Source organism: Hemiscyllium ocellatum, chromosome 12 (genome assembly GCF_020745735.1).
Source record: "Hemiscyllium ocellatum isolate sHemOce1 chromosome 12, sHemOce1.pat.X.cur, whole genome shotgun sequence".
In the NCBI taxonomy this organism is placed as follows: Eukaryota; Metazoa; Chordata; class Chondrichthyes; order Orectolobiformes; family Hemiscylliidae; genus Hemiscyllium; species Hemiscyllium ocellatum.
In genome coordinates this window covers 39640297-39662364 of record NC_083412.1, presented here as the reverse complement: position 1 = coordinate 39662364, position 22068 = coordinate 39640297, and the positions used below count along the sequence as shown (strand labels likewise).

At 41.2% G+C, this 22068-nt stretch overlaps 1 protein-coding gene across 1 annotated transcript in view; it reads left to right on the top strand.

Moving 5' to 3' along the window:
- The first annotated feature begins 2060 nt into the window (after positions 1-2060).
- gk (glycerol kinase) overlaps positions 2061-22068 on the top strand; it is a 98407-nt gene continuing 78399 nt past the window's right edge. Inside the window, exon 1 of the mRNA XM_060833522.1 lies at positions 2061-2295. Within this exon, the coding sequence (XP_060689505.1) occupies positions 2236-2295 (60 nt within the window). The 5' untranslated portion in view covers positions 2061-2235. The remainder of the gene's footprint in view (positions 2296-22068) is intronic.

Here is a 22068-nt window from a genome sequence, read left to right as displayed (position 1 = left end):
TCACAAAGTTAAAGATCACACAACACCAGGTTATAGGCCAACAGGTTTATTTGGAAGTACAAACTTTCAGAGTGCTGCTCCTTCATCAGGGTAGCTATTGTACATCTTGTGAAACATGAATGCAAATGCAAATAATATAGCAGGTACCTCATACAAGCAAAATAATGAATACATGGTGATATTTATGCTTAGACCAATGTATAAAAAGTGCTGTGTGGACGAGTGCCTTAGATGCAGCACTCAAGCAAATTGCTCTTTGTGCTCTGATCATTGAGCCCCCCAAAAGTCAACTTAAATGGACATTGAAAGGTACAATGAAAATCTTGAAGGCTGCGTCTTTGACCTCTGCATTCTTCTGTAATACAGCACAGAGGTGAAAGACAGATCTATGCTTCACAAATCAGACCATATCCCTGCTCTGGGGACCAAGACTCTGAGATGGCCACCCTAACAAGCACATAGTTTTTTTTTAGCTATTTTGTGTATATACATATACCAAATCATGTAAAAAAATCAACACATTTATTCAAGAAGTGCACAAATAAACTATAAATGTGGTAAATACAAAGACAGCATCCAATGTTTGCATACACTTATAGAATGTATCTCTCATGTTGCCTTGGAGGAGATGGAGGCAGGCTGCTCACTTTTTGGTCAACACCACAATAAAGCACGTTGTTGACTTGTTTCTATGCATGGGCACCTTTTGGGGACATACTTCAGGTTGCAACCTCTGCATTTCTGAATGGGCAGCATTGGTCCCAAACACATTTGGAGTAAACAATGGTTTGGAGAGAGACTGGGGAGTTGGACAAAGATGGGAGTGCTGAGAAGATTCCCATACTTTCACATTTCTCTGTAATCTTCACAGCTCTGGAACTACCTTAATGATGCATTAATGGAACTAGCCATTGTTGCACAGCAATAACCTATTCCATCAACAGCATTATGCTAAGGGTACACAACACTTCAACTTGCAGGTTGAGTCAGTAATTAAGAAGGCAAATTCAATGATGTCATTTATTTTGAGGACTCGAATATAAAAACAGGGATGTGCTTCAGAGGCTTTATAAGGCTCTGGTCAGACCACATTTGGAGTACTGTGCACAATTTTGGACCCCATATCTGAGGAAGGAAATACTGGCCTTGGAGCTTGTTCAGAGGAGTGGTCCCAGGAATGAAAAGCTTAACATATGAGGAACATTTGAGGACTCTGGGTTTATCCTTGATGGAGTTTAGAAGGATGAGGGGAGATCTAATTGAAACAGACAGAACATTGAATAGCTTGGATAGAGTGGATGTTGGGATGATGTTTCCACTGATAGGAGACTAGGACCTGAGGGTGTTGGCTTAGAGAGAAGTGAAGACCTTTTAGAAAGGAAATTCTGCCATTATCAACAAACTAGGGTATCAATCCTGGTTCACCAAGGAGCACAGAAGGCACACCAGCAATAACACTTGAAATATTTAAAATGATTTGTCAATTTGCGTGTGCTACACGCTCATTTTTAAGATACAGCACCCTGTTTTATGAAAACAAACAGAAATCATGCATAGATTATACTTTTTTTTAAATTGAGAAAGGTTACAGATAGTGCCCATCTCCACTGCATTTCCACTTTAATATACTGATCAATTAGGGTCTACCTGTCAAGTGTGAGAAATAAGATTGATGGTTAATAGTTGCTGTCTCATCTCCATGCCAACAATGACCCGAACAATTAGCACCCTCATTTCACGCTGTATTAATCCTTTGCCAATTTCTTGCACCCCAGACCTAATGAGGGCACATTGACAAGCTTCAGCTTCATGTTACCATTTAGTCGATCGTATAGGAATTGTGACCAGTCTGAGAAGTAAGTCACTAAATCCAAAAGCATAGTCCCACATACTTCCTCTGGTACCGAGGCTGCTGGTGGCCAGAGGTCGACTTCCTCTTCCTGTTCATTGGTTGTCTGGGTCCACACCTTTGTTAGCGGATTGGCCGTGAGCGTGGAGGGGGTGGGGCCGTGGGCGTGCAATGGGTAAGGCCGTGAGCGTGGAAGGGGTGAGGCTGAGGGAGTGGGCGAGGCAGGCGCAGCGCGGGGCGCGGGGCGCCAGAGAGACGAGACAATGGGAGTAAGCGCGTCACAAAGCGGTCACTCTGGAGACGGCAGGCGCGCTTGATTTGCTTGGGCACCCGGAGGCAGTTGGTTGATCGGAGAGCGCGAGAGCGGGAGGAGGTGCTCATCGAGGATGGCCACAGGACCCCTGGTTGGTGCTATTGATCAGGGCACCAGCTCATCTCGGTTCCTCGTAAGTACATTTCCATCAATGCCTGTCAACCCAGCTGAACCCCCACTCAGCCCTCACAGACAGTCGCCCGGAGTTCACCCTGGCACACATACTAACACAGATTTTCACAAGAACACTGTGAAGCTACCACAGACATGCACACGCTGACGCAGAGACACTGAGACCTTCACACACCTCCACTGTCATTCACACACTAACACTGAGACATTCACACACTGACACTGAGACATTCACACACCTCCACTGTCATTCACACACTGACACTGAGACATTCACACACTGACGCTGAGACAATCACACACTAACACTGAGACAATCACACACCGACACTGAGACATTGACACACCGACACTGTGACAATCACACACCGACACTGTGACAATCACACACCGACACTGAGACATTCACTCACCGGCACTGAGACCTTCACACACCTCCACTGTCATTCACACACTAACACTGAGACATTCACACACCGGCACTGAGACATTGACACACCGACACTGTGACAATCACACACCGACACTGTGACAATCACACACCGACACTGAGACATTCACTCACCGGCACTGAGACATTCACACACTGACACTGAGACCTTCACACACCTCCACTGTCATTCACACACTGACACTGAGACATTGACACACTGACACTGAGACAATCACACACTGACACTGAGACAATCTCACACTGACGCTGAGACATTCACACACTGACAATGATATACACACACTGACACTGAGACATTCACACACCGGCACTGAGACATTGACACACTGACACTGAGACAATCTCACACTGACACTGAGACATTGACACACTGACACTGAGACATTCACACACTGACACTGAGACATTCATATACCTCCACTGTCATTCACACACTGACACTGAGACAATCACACACCTCCACTGTCATTCACACACTGATACTGAGACATTCACACACCGGCACTGAGACATTCACACACTGACAATGATATACACACACTGACGCTGAGACATTCACACACTGACACTGAGACATTCACACACTGACAATGATATACACACACTGACGCTGAGACATTCACACACCGACACTGAGACATTCACACACCGACACTGAGACATTCACACACCGACACTGAGACATTCACACACCGACACTGAGACATTCACACACTGACACTGATTCATTCACACACTGACACTGAGACATTCACACACCTTCACTGACATTCACACACCTTCACTGAGACATTCACACACCGACACTGAGACATTCACACACCGACACTGAGACATTCACACACCGGCACTGAGACATTCACACACCGGCACTGAGACATTCACACACCGACACTGAGACATTCACACACCGACACTGAGACATTCACACACCGGCACTGAGACATTCACACACCTTCACTGAGACATTCACACACCTTCACTGAGACATTCACACACCTTCACTGAGACATTCACACACCGACACTGAGACATTCACACACCGACACTGAGACATTCACACACCTTCACTGAGACATTCACACACCTTCACTGAGACATTCACACACCGGCACTGAGACATTCACACACCTTCACTGAGACATTCACACACCTTCACTGAGACATTCACACACCGGCACTGAGACATTCACACACCGACACTGAGACATTCACACACCGGCACTGAGACATTCACACACCGGCACTGAGACATTCACACACCGACACTGAGACATTCACACACCTCCACTGTCATTCACACACTAACATTGAGACATTCACACACATCCACTGTCATTCACACACTGACACTGAGACATTCACACACTGCTACCGACATACACACACCTCCACTGACATTCACACATTGACATTGAGACATTCCCACACCTCCACTGGCATTCACACACTGACACTAAGACGATCACACACTGACACTGAAACATTCACACCCTTACATTGATGTTCACACACTGACACTGACATTCAGACACTTCCACTGACATTCTCACGCTGACACTGAGACATTCACACACTGAATTGAGACATTCCCACACTGACACTGATTCACACATCTCCACTGACATTTACACACTGACACTGATATACACACACTGACATTGAAACATTCACACGCTGACAATGAGATATACACACACGTCCACTGTCATTCACACACGTCCACTGACATTCGCACACCTCCACTGAGACATTCACACACTGACATTGATACATTCACACACTGATATTGACATTCAGACACCTCCACTGACATTCACACACTGACACTGACATTCAAAGGCTCCACTGACATTCACACGCTGACACTGAGACATTCACACTCTGACATACACACATTGACACTGAGACATTCACACAATTCTGCTGACATTCACACACTGACACTGAGCCGTTCACACACTGACAGTGAGACATTCACACACTGACATTCACACACTGGCACTGACATTCGCACACTGACACTGAGACATTCAGACACTGACATTCACATACTGACACTGATTCACACATCTCCGCTGACATTCACGCACTGACACAGAGACTGAGACACTGATATTGACACTGAGACATTCACACATTGTCACAGAGACACTGCCACACTAATATTGACACTGAGACTTAAATATCAGTATGTCAGTGTCTGTAAACACACTGACACAGACATTCACAAACTGAGTTTGATAGATAGACACTGATACAGGCATTGATACCCTGACGTAGAGATAATGCTATTGAAGCTGACACAGGCATTCACACACAGACTGACGTACAGATACTGTCACACTGATATTGACTGAGACACACACTAATATTGACACTGAGATATTCACCCAGTGACAGAGACACTGACATACTGATATTGACATACACTGAGGCATTCACACACACTGACATATGCTGACACTAACCGAAGCACAAGCTGCCTTTGATACATGCATACACTGACAGACACCCTCTCACGTATTGACACAGAGACATACTAATGCAGGGGTGTACACATACTGATACAGATGCTGTGACACTGACACTGAGACACTCACTCATGCTGATGCAGAAACAAAAACCCTGACACAAAGACATACATACCCTGACAAACACTCTCAGACTGACACTGAGACATAACTAGGCACTGATAGAGATAAACACAGATTGACACAGGCAACACACATTGATACTCAGACATGCAGACGTTGATACAGAGCCTTCTCTTTCATAGCATTGCCCAACTTCCAGTTTGCTCTGTCAGCTGTTCTGAGGTGGGCTGTGAATCTATCACTCTTATGCTTGAATATGTTTGAGCACCTCTTTGATGGTAAAAAGAATGTTTTGAGGATCCATTATAAACTCTCCATATGTCATTTTGTTTTTAAAAGTTGTCAATCCTATTGCAGGGAAGCAACTCTGCCGGATTAATCTGCTTTTTGCAGCTGAAAGTCTGGAAAATTATTATATGTTTCTTTGGTAGATTTAAACCATTTCTGTCCCTGCCTTACTCCTAGTACATGTTGGGACAGCTCCTTTACTTTCTTATTGCTGATAGATCATTGACAACTTCCTTCTTTGTAAGGGATCTATGCTATGAAGTTGTTGATTTTGGGATCTTCTGTAAAAACTGATGTTGAAGGTCTCATAAAGTCATTCAATATTAACTATTATAGTTGGATTTTAAAAATAACAGCAACAGAAATGATGAGCCACTGAGGTTAAAAATGCATTAACTGTAATTAAAAACATGAGGAATGCATGTTATCTGATATTTTGAAAAATTATTCCCAATGTTTTCTCTCTGTTGTGGGACACCTATTGTTATCTTGTGCATGACTGTTTTTCACTGCTTTGGGGCTTTCAAGTTTAAACAATTTTATAATTTAATTTAACCCTTATATTGTAAATATTATGCATGTTGTGTAAAAAGTATAAAGTTTGTTACATTGGGAAGGGTAATGTATATTTCTCAATCTAATGTTTTACAAAACATATTGCTTAAAAGAATTTCATCAATTCCTTCCAAAATGCACAATATAAAAGAAAGTGTCAGTGTTCAGATTGTAATTTAAATACCATTAGTTCAGATTCCACAATGGCAGCTGATAATTTGAATTTGGTTTCACAACTTGCCATAAAAGGCTGCAATCAGCAAAACAGACCATTGAGGTCTTGTGGCACTGTGGTGGTATCCCTATCTCAAAACCGGAAGGCCTGGGTTCAGGTCACATCTGCTCCAGAGGTGTCTTCAGTGCAACTGAATGGATTGATTATCTAAAAAGATCTAAAAACCAACTAGCTTCTTAAATTGTAAAAGCAATTATACTAGCTCACTAAATTCTTTTGAGAGATTCTTTTCTGTCTGATTGAACTCTCCTTGCTCATTCTGGCAGAAATGAGATGGCAACACAGCAATATCTCTTAACTAGTCTCAGAAGTTGTCTGTCAAGCCTTGAGTAGAGGAAGTAGGGATGGGAAATAGAGTCAGCTTCATATCTTCCATGTCCTGATCGCTATTGTTTCCAAGCTCTTCAATGTTCAGTCTCACATTTAAATCCATTCATGATCTTTCCTTATACAGTTTCTACCACATTCTCCAGCTCCTGTACCTTCCTTACTTTGACCAAAATGAAACTTTTGCTTCTTCTGACTGACTGACTATAGGCCTATCTCCCTTTGCCCAATCATTCAGCTATCCAGACATGGAAAACTGAAGTGCTTTCACGTGTTTTCCTCTAAATATTGATGACATGATATTAAATCTGAGGGTTTGGTATGGAAACAGAACTGAGCAATGGGCCAAGAGAAACTAACTCTCCAAACAGCAATTTTGCTGCAGATGAATCAGTGGGGCTGGGATGACAAGCAAAGAAAAAAATGTGAAAGAACATGGAGCAGACAGTGCCAGACACCAGTAAGGCATTGGGGTCAATGTGGAATCAGGTCGGGGAGGTGAGGTGAAAGAAATAGCCGATTTATGCGGCCACAAAAATATATGCAAAAATGGAATTCTGTACAGGATTTTTTTGCCCGAAACGTCGATTTTCCTGCTCCTCGGATGCTGCCTGACCTGCTGTGCTTTTCCAGCAACATTGTAATCTTGACTATATTGTTTTATGTTGACCCAAATTACTAGGTGGAGCATGTCCTTTATCAGGAATATGTGCAATTGGCATAATTGCCAGAAGGTTAAGAGTGGAGCTGGGAATGATTAAAGCATAAAAGGTAGAATTGTACAAGGCATCATATGTTACAGTTTTAAACTTAAAACAACACAACTAAGTATGTTATTAAGCCAGTGCCTTGTATATCAGATTTCATTATTTTGTTGATTATGGTATAAAACACTATTAACAAATTTTAAATTGGTTCACAGTACATTTACTGATGATAAGTATGAGCCAAGAGGAATCTTACTTCTGTCTCCTATTTTAGAATTGTGCAACACATTGTTACATGGCTTATATAGCTAAGGCTTAAATGTTTGAAAAGAAACTGATCACTTTAAAATCATGTATTTCCATTCTGAGCTATCTGTCTCTCAAGCTTTTATTGTCACTCCAAATATGGTTTCACATTGGTATTATCCTCAGAAGGGTTTAGTGCACATCCTGAAAAAATACGTCACCCATGAAGCAAAATAATTGGTGTGTCACCAATAATTTAAAATAGTCATGGAGAAAGACGATTTACAATCAAATATAGAAAGGCTTCACAGTAAAAGGTGAATTGAAAAGATATCTGACTCAAGTGGATTAAATTCAAACATTGCCAGACAAACAATACTTACACATGAGACATCTTCAAAAGGTAGACACATTTTGATCTCAGAGGAAGCTCTGCACTGTTGAAGATGCTGTCTTTCAAGTCAGGTGTTAAACTGAGGCTCTAGCTCCCCAATCAGTTGAACATCTTTAACATAAAAGGTCCCATGACGTTATTTCAAGAAGAAAATAGGAGCTACCCGAATCCTTTGGGAAATATTTATTCCTTAGTTTACATCAGAAAACATATCATCATTCGTTATTACATTGCTCATTGTCAGACCACTTGACATACATATTGGCTAAAAAAGCCGTTGTTCTTCCCATTGTGAATTTGAAACATGCCTACCTATAGTAGGCACCTTTAAAGTACTGGAACAACACCACCAGAGATCCAGACACAAAATCCTTCAGATCACTTGGGAAAACGCACTAACATCAGCATCTTGGAGGAGGCCAACATAGCCAGCATCACTACCACCATAATTCTGCAGCAACTCCAATGGACCGGCCTTGTTGTCCAAATGCCCAACTCATGTCTCCCAAAACAGATTATGTACTCCCAGCTGAAGGAAGGTCAGCATGCCTCTGAGTGGCCAAAAGGAACGTTTCAAGGATAATATCTGGACCAACATCAAGAAATTCCAACATCAATAACTGGGAGGACATGGCTACAGGGTTATGGGGTTAAGGCAGGAACAGGATACTGATTGAGGATGATCAGCCATGAACATATTGAATGGTGGTGCTGGCTCGTAGGGCAGAATAGCCTACTTCTGCACCTATTGTCTGTTGTCTATTATCAAACCAGAATCACTGGAGAAACATCATCCAGTAGGGAGCTATATACCATGAAATCGATCCCCACCACGCCACTGAGCAGAAGTGATCCTTGAACAAGGAGAGTCAGAACATCAGGAAGGCCCACCCACCTTCATCTCCAACTACCATTACTACCCACCAATGCCCATACTGCAATAGAATCTGTAGATCCCGGATTGGCCTCTTCAGCCATTCGAACACGTTCAAATGGACGCCCTAATGGAGGACAATCATACTTGACCCAAGTCACCAGTGATGATGAAGATGATTAGCTGTTGTATTTCCTCTAACAAAATTGACTACACTTCAAACTTACCTTATTGACTGTAACGTGCTTTGAAATGTTTGTGGGTGATGTAGAAAGGTTATGTACATGCAATGATTTCTTTCTATAAGGCAATAAACATTGTAAGACAATTGTAAATTTCACAATATAATAGAAAGCTCGGTTGAATGTACAAATTACAGAGGAAGCCTGAAGAAGGAAACACAAGAAGCTAAGAGTAAATTGAAAGTAGATTAACACCCAGTTAACATAAAATGGAAGCCAAGTAACTTTTGGAAAGATAAGTGGTAAAAGCATTGTCAAAGGAAGGATGCAGCTGATTAGCGACCAAAAGGAGATTTTCTTTTGGAAACTGAGGACATGGCTGAGGTACAAATTTGTACTTTGTGTTGCTGATTTTATAGCAACAGTGATCTGAGATAAAATAAAAATAGATAAAGAGGAGATATTTCAATATTTTGGTAAGATTTAAAGGAGAAAAGTCGAACAGTTGGAATGCATTTTTGATTGCTGAGGGATGTAAGGCTGGACATTGTGTAGACCTTGGCCTTAAACTTCCAATCTTCCCTAAATGTGTAAGTTGCCAGAGGGCTGCAAGATTGCAAATGTTACACTTCTGTTTCAAAACAAAATATGGAAAGGATAAACTTGGAGCAAATGATCCTTTGAAAATTATTGTTGAGTGTTGTCTGTTCACTTCAACATATGGTATGGTTAAAGTTTTTAGTGTGACTGAGTACATGCTATATCTTAAAGGACACAGCTTGTGAGCAGCCTCTGTGTATCTTCTTGACTGATGTGCAGCCATGAAGTTGGGAGTTAAGAGGAAACATTGCAGACAACTATAGGATGTCAACTTAGTGTCAGCAAAACACTTAGAACAAATTGTGTAGGACATAAAAGGCATTTAAAAAGAAGAGTTCATTTATGCAAGTGAGCACTTATTTATTGAAAAAGATCAAGTTAATCAAACATGATTAAGTTTTTTTTAAAAAATGGAGAAAGCGCTGAGGTAACTATGGTTTTGTGCATATGGGCTTTCAAAAAGCGAATGCTGAAACACCACATGGTATACTTGTTGTGGATAATAAAACAGAACTGTGGATGCTGGAGATTTGAAATATACAAAAACAGAACTTGCTGTTGAAACTTAGCAGGCCTGGCAGCTTGTGTCGAGAGAGAACAGCTAATTGTTTGAGGTTAGTGACAGGCAATAAGACTTCATTACTCATTTTCCTCCAACTCCTTGAAATAAGGGCCAACATTCCATTAGCCTTCTTGATTACCTGCTGTGTCTGTGTGCTATCTTTCTGTATTTTGTGCACAAATATCCCCAACTCCCTTTGAGTTGCAGCTTTCTGCAGTTTCTTTCCATTTAAATAGTACTCTGTTCTTTTGTGAATTTTCCCAAAATGAACACTGCATATGTTTTCATGTTATATTCCATTTTTCAACATTTTACTCACTTACGTAACCTATCAATATTTCTCTGTAAACTGTTTAAATCCCTCTCACAACTTGCCTTTCCACCCATTTTTGTATTGTCTGCAAATTTGGCAACAACAGTTAATGACTTCCTCCAAGTCATTAATCAGGTGGTTGTGGAATACACAATTGTAAGACACAGAATTTATAGCAAAAGTTTAAAGTGTGATGTAACTGAAATTATACATTGAAAAATACCTTGATTGTTTGTTGAGTCTTTCATCTATTAGAATGACCATAATAGTTTCACTTCTTTCTTATGTAAGTCACAAAACTTTTTTTTAAAAGTTACATTCTCAGGTTAACTGTAATAATTAGTGTCAGCCCGATAATATGTTGAAGGTGTTAGCCCCCTGTGTTCCCTATCTGTGCCATAATGTTGAGACTGATTCTAATCTTAAAGTGAGTTAACATAGTCTTATATGGATGAGTGCAGTTTTTGAGCAAAGTACAACGTAACTCTGCAATTACAAATTCACCCCACAAACGTATATGTATATGTGTGCATGTGGGTTTGTGTGTGTGTGCGTATGTCTGTCTGTTTGGGATGGAGGGTTGTGAGTCTGTGTGTGAGAGAGAATGTGTGTGTGTGTGTATGTATTATATGTCTAAGTCTGTGAGAGAATGCATATGTGTGTGTGTGTGTGTGTGTGTGTGTGTCTGGGGTGAAGGGTTTGTGAGTGTGAGAGAGTATATGATTGTAAAGTGGTCTAAGTCTGTGAGAGGATGCATGCGTGAGTGTAGGAGTGTCTGTCTGTAGGAGTGTGTGTGAGTGTCTGTGTATACTGTGTCTGTATGTATGTGTGTGTATAGGAGTGTAAGGTCCGAGGTCGAATGTCCTGGACCACTGAAGTGTTCCCCAACTGGGAGGAAACACTTCTGTCTGTTGATTGTGGTGCGGTGCCATTCATCCGTTGCTGTAGTCTTTGCTTGGTTTCACCAGTGTACCAGGCCTGAGGGCATCCTTACCTGCAGCGTATGAGATAGACAACATTGGTTGAGTCACATGAGTACCTGCCACATACATGTGGGAGGTGTCCCGCGTGTAATGGTGGCGTCCATGTCCATGCTCTGACACGTCTTGCAGCGCCTACTGCAACATGTATGGAGTTGTCCTGAGAGCCAGGCAGCTTGCTACGAACAATGATCTGTTTGAGGTTTGGTGATTATTTAATGCCGACCATTGGAGGTGTGTGGAACATCTTGGTGAGGTGCTCATCCTCATTGATGATGTGTTTCAGTTCGTGAATAATATGGCGTAATTATTTGGCTCCTGGGAAATACGGGACAACAAAGGGTACCCGGTCATTTGCAGCACGTGTCTGTCTCCTAGGGAGGTCATTACGGTTCCATGCTGTTGCACGTCAGAACCGGTGGTCAATGAGTTGAGCATCGTACCCTGTTCTTATGAAGGCATCCCTCAGTACCTCAAGGTACCCATCACGTTCCTCCAGTGTACGCATAGGGCTTGTCCATAGGGGAGGGCTGTTTTAATATGTTTTGGATGGAAGCTGGAGACGTGGAGCAATGTGAGATTGTCTGTGGGTTTGTGGTAGAATGTGGTGCTGAGGTGTCCATCCTTGATGGAGATGCAAGTGTCCAAGAATGAGACAGATAGTTGAGAGCAGTCCATGGTGAGTTTGATGGTGGGATGAAACTTGTTGATATCACTGTGTAGTTTTATCAGTGACTCCTTGCCATGGGTCCAGAGAAAGAAAATGTTATTAATGTATCTGATGTACAATGTTGGTTGGAGATCCTGCGTAGAGAAGAAGTCTTGCTCAAATCTGTGCATGAAGTTGTTGGTATATTGGGGTGCAAATTTGGTTCTCATGGCTGTTCCATATGTCTGGATGAAGAGCTGGTTGTCAAAGATGAATACGTGATCGAGGCTAAAGCGGATGAGTTGTAGGATGATGTTTGGAGATTGGCAGTTGTTGGTGTTGAAGTACTGAGGCTGTTGCTACGATGCCATCATTGTGAGGGGTGCTGGTGTAGAGTGCAGAAATATCCATTGTGACAAGGAATGTTCCCGGTTCAACTGGTCCATGGGTGCTGAGTTTCTGTAAGAAATCCGTAGTGTCGCGACAGAAGCTGGGAATCCCCTGTACAATAGGTTTCAAGATGCCTTCAACATAGCCTTCAACCACCTGATGAAGGAGCTGCGCTCCAAAAGCTAGTGCTTCCAATTAAACCTGTTGGATTGTAACCAAGTATTGTGCGATTTTTAACTCTCTGGGATTGAAGGTCTTTATTCTTTCTTAAGAGAGAAAGCAGAGCCTTAGTAATTTTAAGGCAGAGGTGCTAGAATTATGATAAGCATGGTGATCAAAGGTATAGGATAACCAGGATAATAGATTAATCAGATTAACTGTGATTGTCTTGAATTAGATTAGACTTACAGTGTGGAAACAGGCCCTTCGGCCCAACAAGTCCACACCGACCCGCCGAAGCGAAACCCACCCATACCCCTACATTTATCCCTACCTAACACTACGGGCAATTTAGCATGGCCAATTCACCTGACCCGCACATCTTTGGACTGTGGGAGGAAACCGGAGCACCCAGAGGAAACCCACGCAGACACGGGGAGAACGTGCAAACTCCACACAGTCAGTCACCTGAGTCGGGAATTGAACCCGGGTCTCAGGTGCTGTGAGGCAGCAGTGCTAACCACTGTGCCACCGTGCCGCCCACAAATGGTGGGATGGGCTCAAGGGGCTCAAAGGGCCTGCTCCTGCTCCTAATTTAAATAGATGTTCATAATACTTGAATGAAAAAAAAGCAAGGAGTAGGATTAATTAGAAAGCTCTACCAAAAACCTGGCACAGACACAAAGTGTCACAAGACACCTTTTTGTGCTGTCTTTCTACAAATCCCCCTTTTATATATTGTTAAAACAATATTAATAAAAATCTGCATGGATTTAAATATTTTCTACATTGACTTTATCTACAAATTCTCTCAAAGTGAAACTGAGTCTTTTCAAGTCCTGATGAGGCTCTAGAAATTTGGTCAGTTGCCATTAAAAACCTGCTCAGTGAACACATATTAAGAAAATGAACGCAGCATATTTCAACTAAATGTGCCCATGCAACGTTTGCAGTTTATATGTTCATCACAATTAAATTTAAGTGTGCTTATTGGCTTCAATTACTAAGTATAACGATTGGCCTTTGTTGTTATCAGTTTCTTCATCTAACCTCTTTCTATGCCAGTGAAATAAAGAAATAAGAACTGAAGAACCAAGAGCAGAAGGCAATTCAGCCCCTCAAACCTGCTTCACCATTTGACATGTTCATGGATGACCTCAACTCAGTCTCCGCTCTAGTTTACTGCTCGCTCTCCATAATCCTTCAACCCATTGCTAATTAAAATCCTGTCTATCTCCTCCTCAACAAAATTATTCAATGTGTAACCATCCAGCAGACTTGTGCTGAATTCCAGAGATTTAACGATCCTTTAAGAGAATTAATTTCTACATTAGGCATTAATTCATTTTCTATAAATGCGCTTCCTAATGCTGAAAAATGGACACTTCTGTGTTATATGCCTGCGTAACTCGTGATCACAACCATTTGGATCAGTACATAATTCTGAGACATGGAAAGCAACAGGCTAACCTCTTGCAAAATACTGTACCTTTATAACATTGGAGTTACTGATCTTTAAGCAATGCCAACAGGACATGTTCAAATCTAAAATAAGTTAACTGAAAGAAAAATGGCATGGAACTAATTTTGCTGTTCAAAAGTAGCATTTTAATCTTGTAGTACTGAGTATTTTCAAGTGTTGTAAAGCAATACACTGTTACCAGATGAGGACAAGGCTACGTATAATGACGTCAGTGATTCAAATGAATTTTGAAGTGTCATTCATCGGCAAATGGTTTAAAATATGGACTTTGATCCTGTTGCATAAACATTCCAGGTTCGAGCTGTAGTCAAGCAGGATTCGGGGAATTGGAGATGGTGTTGAATATGAAAATGTGACTGGCAGGAAGGCATTTCCATTGTGGACTAGAATGCATCCTAATCAAAGGTTTTGGGTTAAGGAAGCATTGTGGTAGAAGGGAAGCCATTGATATCTGATAACATTACTATTTTACCATAAATTTGTTTTCAAAAAGATTGCTATTACAGTAATATATTCAGCCTGATTTTTGTCCATGTTTGGGTTGGAAACGCAGGAGCGAGAAATTTTGGCTCTGTAAAACCATTTTTTTTTAAATGACTACCTGCACTTTGGATTTTCAGTGTGGAGCTGCATGCTGAATTGAGAATCATGCCCAGTGACCTGGGAAGAGTCTCAGAGGATGCACAGTTCCTCAAGCCTGCCTCAGGAGCCAGCACCTGAAGCAAAATTTAAAAATAAAGATTAAAACCAGAAATATTCCTCCTGCTCTCATCCCATAAACTTCCAATCCCCATCCATGCCAGCAACTCTACGATCTTTCTTTGGCTTTTTGCCATCCTCTTCCCATTAACCCAACCCCATTTACCCTATACCTCCTGTGCTATCCTTTGCACATCTACTCTCCTTATTAATCCTCATGCTATATGTGTCATCCTATGCCTACCTATCCATACCCACGGCCCCATTCCCATTTACCTATTCTCCATGGCCTGTCAAACTCAGTGCCTCTGAACCGACATACTATGCCTTTGAACCCACATCCACCATGGCCCCTCATACTTCCTATTCTAACCAATACCCATATACCTTGGTTCCTTTAACTGCCATGTGTCTGTCTCTAGGACCCTTAATTGTCCTATGCCAATTCATCTCCCACTCACCGCCCTTTGCCCTTTCTTATCTATACCAACTCGCCTGTCATCCAGCATTAGCTTGAGTCAGGAGGCAAGAAGCATCATGACAGAAATAAAAGCTCCCAGTCTTTTGGTTATGCCACTACTGGAAAAAAAAAGGCTCTCATTGATTTAAAAAAGTAAACACCCAAGACAGAGAGATTGCAAGAACAGATTACTTATGAAAAGAAACATCTCACTTAAATGGTCAATGTCTTGTCTAAATAGACATTTAATTTGTGGTCAATACTTAAAAAACTGAGGCAATAGGCATTTCTATTCAGTTAGTAGGTGGAGCTATCAATCCACAGGCTCCTCTGTTGTGAATTAAAAGCAGATTACAGAACACACACAAATAACCCATGCAGACAACACTCCAACTGAGAAAAGTACTGTATTTTTATAAAGTGCACATTTATAAACAATTTCCTTCACAGTTAACAATTTCAAAAGACATCTCAGCTAATTCCTGCTGAACGCCCCCCCCCCCCAGTATATTTGACCCATTCTCCCAGGATTACTAGATGCCCTCCGTCAAATGATCTCTAACCCCTAATCCTAAAAGGTCCTGCATCTAAATCTACATCTCTCCAAAGTATTACTCTAGCTATCCAAAGGAAAGATACTTTCTGAAAGAAAAACAGAAGTTGCTGGAGAAGTTCAGCAGGTTTGACAGCATCTGTGGACAGAAAGTAGACTTACTGTTTCGAGTCCAGTGACACTTCTATCTGGTCTAATTTCCACATTCAGGGGGCTCCAAAATCCCCTTTCAAAAGAAGCACTTGATCAATTAAGTAGCCAGTTACCTTTAGGAAGTGGGCACTTTCAAAACTCAGTCTGTCCTCAATCCAGCCCCATGAAAATTGATAGACAAACAACAGAGCAGGACTTGGGAGTCATTCTTGCCCCAATAGAGGCACACTCTGTCCCACAAATTAGAGTCTAGATACAAATGATATCTATGTATTTTTAAAAAACACAAACTGTTAGGTGATAACACATTTAGGCTTGAAATTTCACACAGATGGAGAATCTCACCATTATTACAAAACTCGTGGTGGGGCCCAAATCTGGGAGTCCTGCCCCAAATTCAGCACATACCGTTTTCGCAGGTGGGGGAGTGATGAGAGGTTCTAAGTTGCAGTTTATTGTTCATGTAGACACAAATAAAGAATAGATGTTTTGGTCAGATCTGTTTTTTTGTTCGTGAAATGTCCAAGATTTTATTTATCTACTTTAGATCTGGTAAGAGAATAGATCTAAGCTGCCAAAGATACCTGTTTGGATACATCCTGGGACGCCTATGGAAGTGGTTGAGTGATTGATAAACGTAGGTATGAATGTGCGGAAGGAGAGCCTAATTTTGTGTTTTATCTTATTTTTGACAGTGCTGGAGCACTAAATCTAGCCTTTTGCTCTGACTGCCTCAGTACTCTGAACCTCCCACCATGACTCCCACCAAGTCCAGCCACTGGGACAAAACTTCCAGGGCACCTTCCCTTGATCAGGTTTGCAAAGCCAGGAATTATTCCAACCCAGGAGCAAAATTCTCACCTTTACTTTTGGGTGCAAACCTCCCGATTAAATTTTGTGATTTTTCAGCATGCTTCCTACTCAAGAATAAGAACTGAATACAGTAATCATAAAATTAGCTTCTTGCAATCAATGGCGTGAAAGGGTGGCACATTAATGAGGTCCAGGCTTGTGAGGTTGGAGAGTTCCTCAATTAGGTCATTGAATGTTATGTAAGAGAGGAAACTAAATATATTGTTCCACAGTTGCTTGTCCCAATAGAGCACTAATTGGCTTTTTGTTTCAATAGTGAGAGCATGCTGCATTATTGGAGGTTGTGCCTTTTAGATGAAACATTAAATTGCAGCCCCAACTGCCTGTTCCTTGCTTCAGCTGAATATAAAAGGTCTTGTTTTACTATACAAAATTGAGAATTCATTCAACCTTCAAAAAGATATCAGTGTTTCATACAAGTTGTTTGCTATTCATTCCACCTTGAAAAAAAACTTCTAATATTCATTCAAATTATTTGCTATTTTCATGACTTTTCAGTATTCAAATTGCATATAGTATTTGCCAACATAATAATGGCTCCACTTCCAAAATAATTCACTGATTTGTGAAATGCTATGGAACCTGAAGATATTCGAGTAAAAAATGAGGTCTGCAGATGCTGGAGATCACAGCTGAAAACGTGTTGCTGGTTAAAGCACAGCAGGTTAGGCAGCATCTCAGGAATAGGGAATTCGACGTTTCGAGCATAAGCCCTTCATCAGGAATGAGAGAGAGTAGCCAAGCAGGCTAAGATAAAAGGTAGGGAGGAGGGACTTGGGGGAGGGGCGATGGAGGTGGGATAGGTGGAAGGAGGTCAAGGTGAGGGTGATAGGCCGGAGTGGGGTGGGGGCGGAGAGGTCAGTAAGGAGATTGCAGGTTAGGAGGGCGGTGCTGAGTTGAGGGAACCGACTGAGACAAGGTGGGGGGAGGGGAAATGAGGAAACTGGAGAAATCTGAATTCATACCTTGTGGTTGGAGGGTTCCCAGGCGCTCCTCCTCCAGCCGTCGTGTTGTTATGTTCTGCCGGTGGAGGAGTCCAAGGACCTGCATGTCCTCGGTGGAGTGGGAGGGAGAGTTAAAGTGTTGAGCCACGGGGTGGTTGGGTTGGTTGGTCCGGGCGGCCCAGAGGAGTTCTCTGAAGCGTTCCGCAAGTAAGCGGCCTGTCTCCCCAATATAGAGGAGGCCACATCGGGTGCAGCGGATGCAATAGATGATGTGTGTGGAGGTACAGGTGAACTTGTGGCGGATATGGAAGGATCCCTTGGGGCCTTGAAGGGAAGTGAGTGTGGAGGTGTGGGCGCAAGTTTTACATTTCCTGCGGTTGCAGGGGAAGGTGCCGGGGGTGGAGGTTGGGTTGGTGGGGGGTGTGGATCTAACGAGGGAGTCACGAAGGGAGTGGTCCTTGTGGAACGCTGATAGGGGAGGGGAGGGAAATATATCCTTGGTGGTGGGGTCCGTTTGGAGGTGGCAGAAATGAAAGCGGATGATACGTTGTATGCGGAGGTTGGTGGAAATGACGGCGGATGATATTAGATATTGATGAGTATATTCAGAAAAAAAATCCTTATTCTTTGAGAATCACTGGCAGATGGGAGTTTCCCCAATACAGATTAATTTTCTGAGGGGAAACAATTTCAATCCGAAATAACTATACTACTGGTTAGCTACATGCTCTTTTTCATATGTAAGCACTTACTTCCATGCAATTTTTAAGTCTAAGTCATTTCAAATAATTGCCCAGTATCAGAAAAATTGTGGACTGGTAAAATAGCTTTTTTCTTTTAATTTTGATTTCCTGTCAGAGTCCTTTTTGTTATCATAATTTTAAATAGTGTTTAACTTTGTTGTGTAGCATTAAAATATTTACCTTTAAAATCAAAGTAGGAATAACGACCTTTTACTTGTTGATAATGTAAAGATGTGCTGGTAAATATATGTATTTGGATTTCTTGTAAATTTGAACATATGACTTTCAGCCATTTCAAATGCTGCATCTTCAAGTTCTCATCAAGTTATACATTTCTTCACATATCTTGAGCTGACACTGGACATTCTCTGTACTTTAATGCTACAGGTCAAGAATCCTGTGTCTAATTAAAGCATAGTATAACTCGAGCTATAGTGGAACTGCTTGAGAGAAATAGATACTGTAACCAGATGTGTTCCTCCTGTATACATTTACTTTATCTTCTGGAGGCAAACTGGCTCTAATAAGAGGAAGCAAATGTAAGCCAACTCACTAACTTTATTCTGCCTTCTGAACAAATAGAATGATACAGTCAATGAATTTAAATCTGCTTCATTTCCTCTTTCTCGTACTTTCTTCTGTTTAAAGAACTTTGAGCTAGTTTCAAGTTGTACAAGCTTAGAACAGAAAGTCTAGTTGGAGTCAAGAAGTGGAATTTTTAAATTTTAACGCGAACACTCACCTGCTATTCAGATATCAAGAATTAAAAGCAGGGCATTGTCTCAAGTAGGTATGGATAATATTTTTATTAGCTTTTTGAGAGGCGTCCTTAACATTTCCAAATAACTTTTTAATCGCTATGATATTTTCTTTTTGTGGGGCTACTCGGAAAAAATATTCTGGACTTTATCATTTCATAGATAAGTTCAAGATTGCATGATTTTAAATGTTAAACCGTATTATTTCTCAAACATAAAAGCCCTGTCGACTAAATTGTCAAAATTCTGATGTTCACCAATTTAATTGGCAGGATGTTTAATGTGAATAATTGAGTGTGGTTACAGTGAGAGAGGGCTGTGTGAAATAGATATAATTTGAAGCCTACAAATCTTAGTCCTCATTTTATTTAGAAACTTAGATTACTTTAGTTATCACCTTCTGAAAACACATAAGCTGATTTATCTTTTGTTGATTAAAACTGAATAGTTTTATAAATATTGTAGTTCACAAAGACAACACTGAAATTCTTTCTTTCATTGTTTTATAGTTTACAAATGCACGTATAAAACTTTTTTTGACTGTAACATACATAAGTCACGTGGAATTTTTTCCTTTATTATCCAAGGTATATAACCTAAGAGCCAAGGAGTTTATGCTTGAATCTATAAGTAATTTGTTAGGCCAAAGTTTTATTACAGCGTGCAGCTCTGGTCACCTGATTACAGATAAGATGTTGTTACACAAGAAAGGGTGCAAAGGAGATTAAGGGTGTTTCCAGGACTGAAAAATGCAGCTGTAAGGAAAGATGGATGTTGTGGGTTGTTCTCCCTGCAACAGAGGAGACTGAAGGGAGATTTCATTTGAAGTGTAGAAAAAAGAGGAGCCTGGGATATGGAGGATGAGAAAGGTCTGTTGACCTAAGGATGTTGATGGGACTAGTGGGTTTGAGCTATAAGATAGGCTGGAACATTTTTCACTGTAGCATAGAACGTTATGGGGTGACCTTATCGAGGTTCTTAAAATCATAAGGGGCATAGATAAGGTGAATAGCTAAGGTATTTTCTCTCGGGTGGGGGAGTTCAAAACTAGGGGGCCATATTTTTAAGGTGAGAGGAGAAGGATTTAAAAGAACCTGAGGGGCAGGGCAACCTTTTTATACAGAGGATAGTTTGTATGCAGAATGAACTGGCAGTAGTAGATGAAGATATATCATTTAAAAGACATTTGAACAGGTACATGAATTGGAAAAGTTTAGAGGGATATAGGCCAAACACAGGCAAGTGAGACTAGTTTAGTTTAGTTTGGGAAACTTGATCAGTATAGATGAATTGGTCCGAAGGGTCTGTTTCCATGCTGAGTGACTCCACCTCTCTGTGAAAGAGAGACTAGTGACTGAGTTGATTAGATTTAAAGGGATTGGTGGAAAGAGCTGAGAAAACATTTTTCACCCAAAGGCTGGTAGTGCCTGGAGATCACTGCCTGAAAAGGTAACATAGGCATAAACCCTTAACTCATTTTAAAAATGTCTGGATATGTACCTAAAGTGCTGTAATCTACAGGCCTACAAACCAAATGTTAAGTAGGATTAGACTGGGTGACTCATTCTTCTGCTGGTGCAGGCACAATGAACCAGATGGCCTTTTTTCTCTGTTCTCAGCCTTCTATTCTAACTGGTGTAAGGTTCGGGCGACTCTCAAGTGCTTGTTAACTGATGATGATGTTCGATTTGATAAACCTGGTAATTTTCTCTTAAATTCATGCCCAGAAAACAATGGATCATATGGTCATTTGGTGACATTCTCAGTAAATCTCCACAAATTCTTATGTCAGCAATCACATACAGGTGGTAATAGTTCAACTAGTGTCCCTGTAATGATTGCTCAGAAAATATTATTTGCATGTATGTTTGAATATTTAATTTTGTTTTTGTTATGACCAGGTTTGGGTGAATCCGCTCCCCTCTTTTTAGCTTTCTCATTGTTTGCAACAAAGATTTAATTTTGTTTTGGTGCAAAACTGTAACTCTTTCCAACTGACAAGGTTTTTCAGAGTTGGAAAAAGGAGCAGATCTGTTATTTGCTAACCCTGAGGAATATGATAAAGACACAATGTCAAGTATATGGCCTTGGTGAGTCTCACAGATACAGGTACAAAAATAAAAGTGAATAATGTCCAGTATAAAAGGAAAATCTTTTGAGAGTACTTGAGAGAGGATTTAACCTAAGACTTTGGTTGGCTTATTGATTTCTGGCCATCAGTGAAGGTTGCTTTTAATTTTAAGTTATAGAGTCATAGAGCTGTATGGCATGGAAACATCCAGTTTGGTCCAACTCAAATCCATGCCAGATATCCTAAATTAATCTAGTCTCATTTTCCAGCATATGGCCCATATCCCTCTAAATCCTTTCTATTGATATACTCATCAGCTGTCTTTTAAATGTTGTAATTGTACCAGCCTACACCACTTCCTCTGGCAGCTCATTCTAGCCATGCACCATCCTATGCTTGAAAAAGTTGCCCCTTAGGTCCCTTATCAATCTTTCCCCTCTCACCTTAAACCTATGCCCTCTGGTTTTGGCTCCCTCACCCCAGGGAAAAGACCTTGGCTATTCACCCTATCCATGCCCCATGATT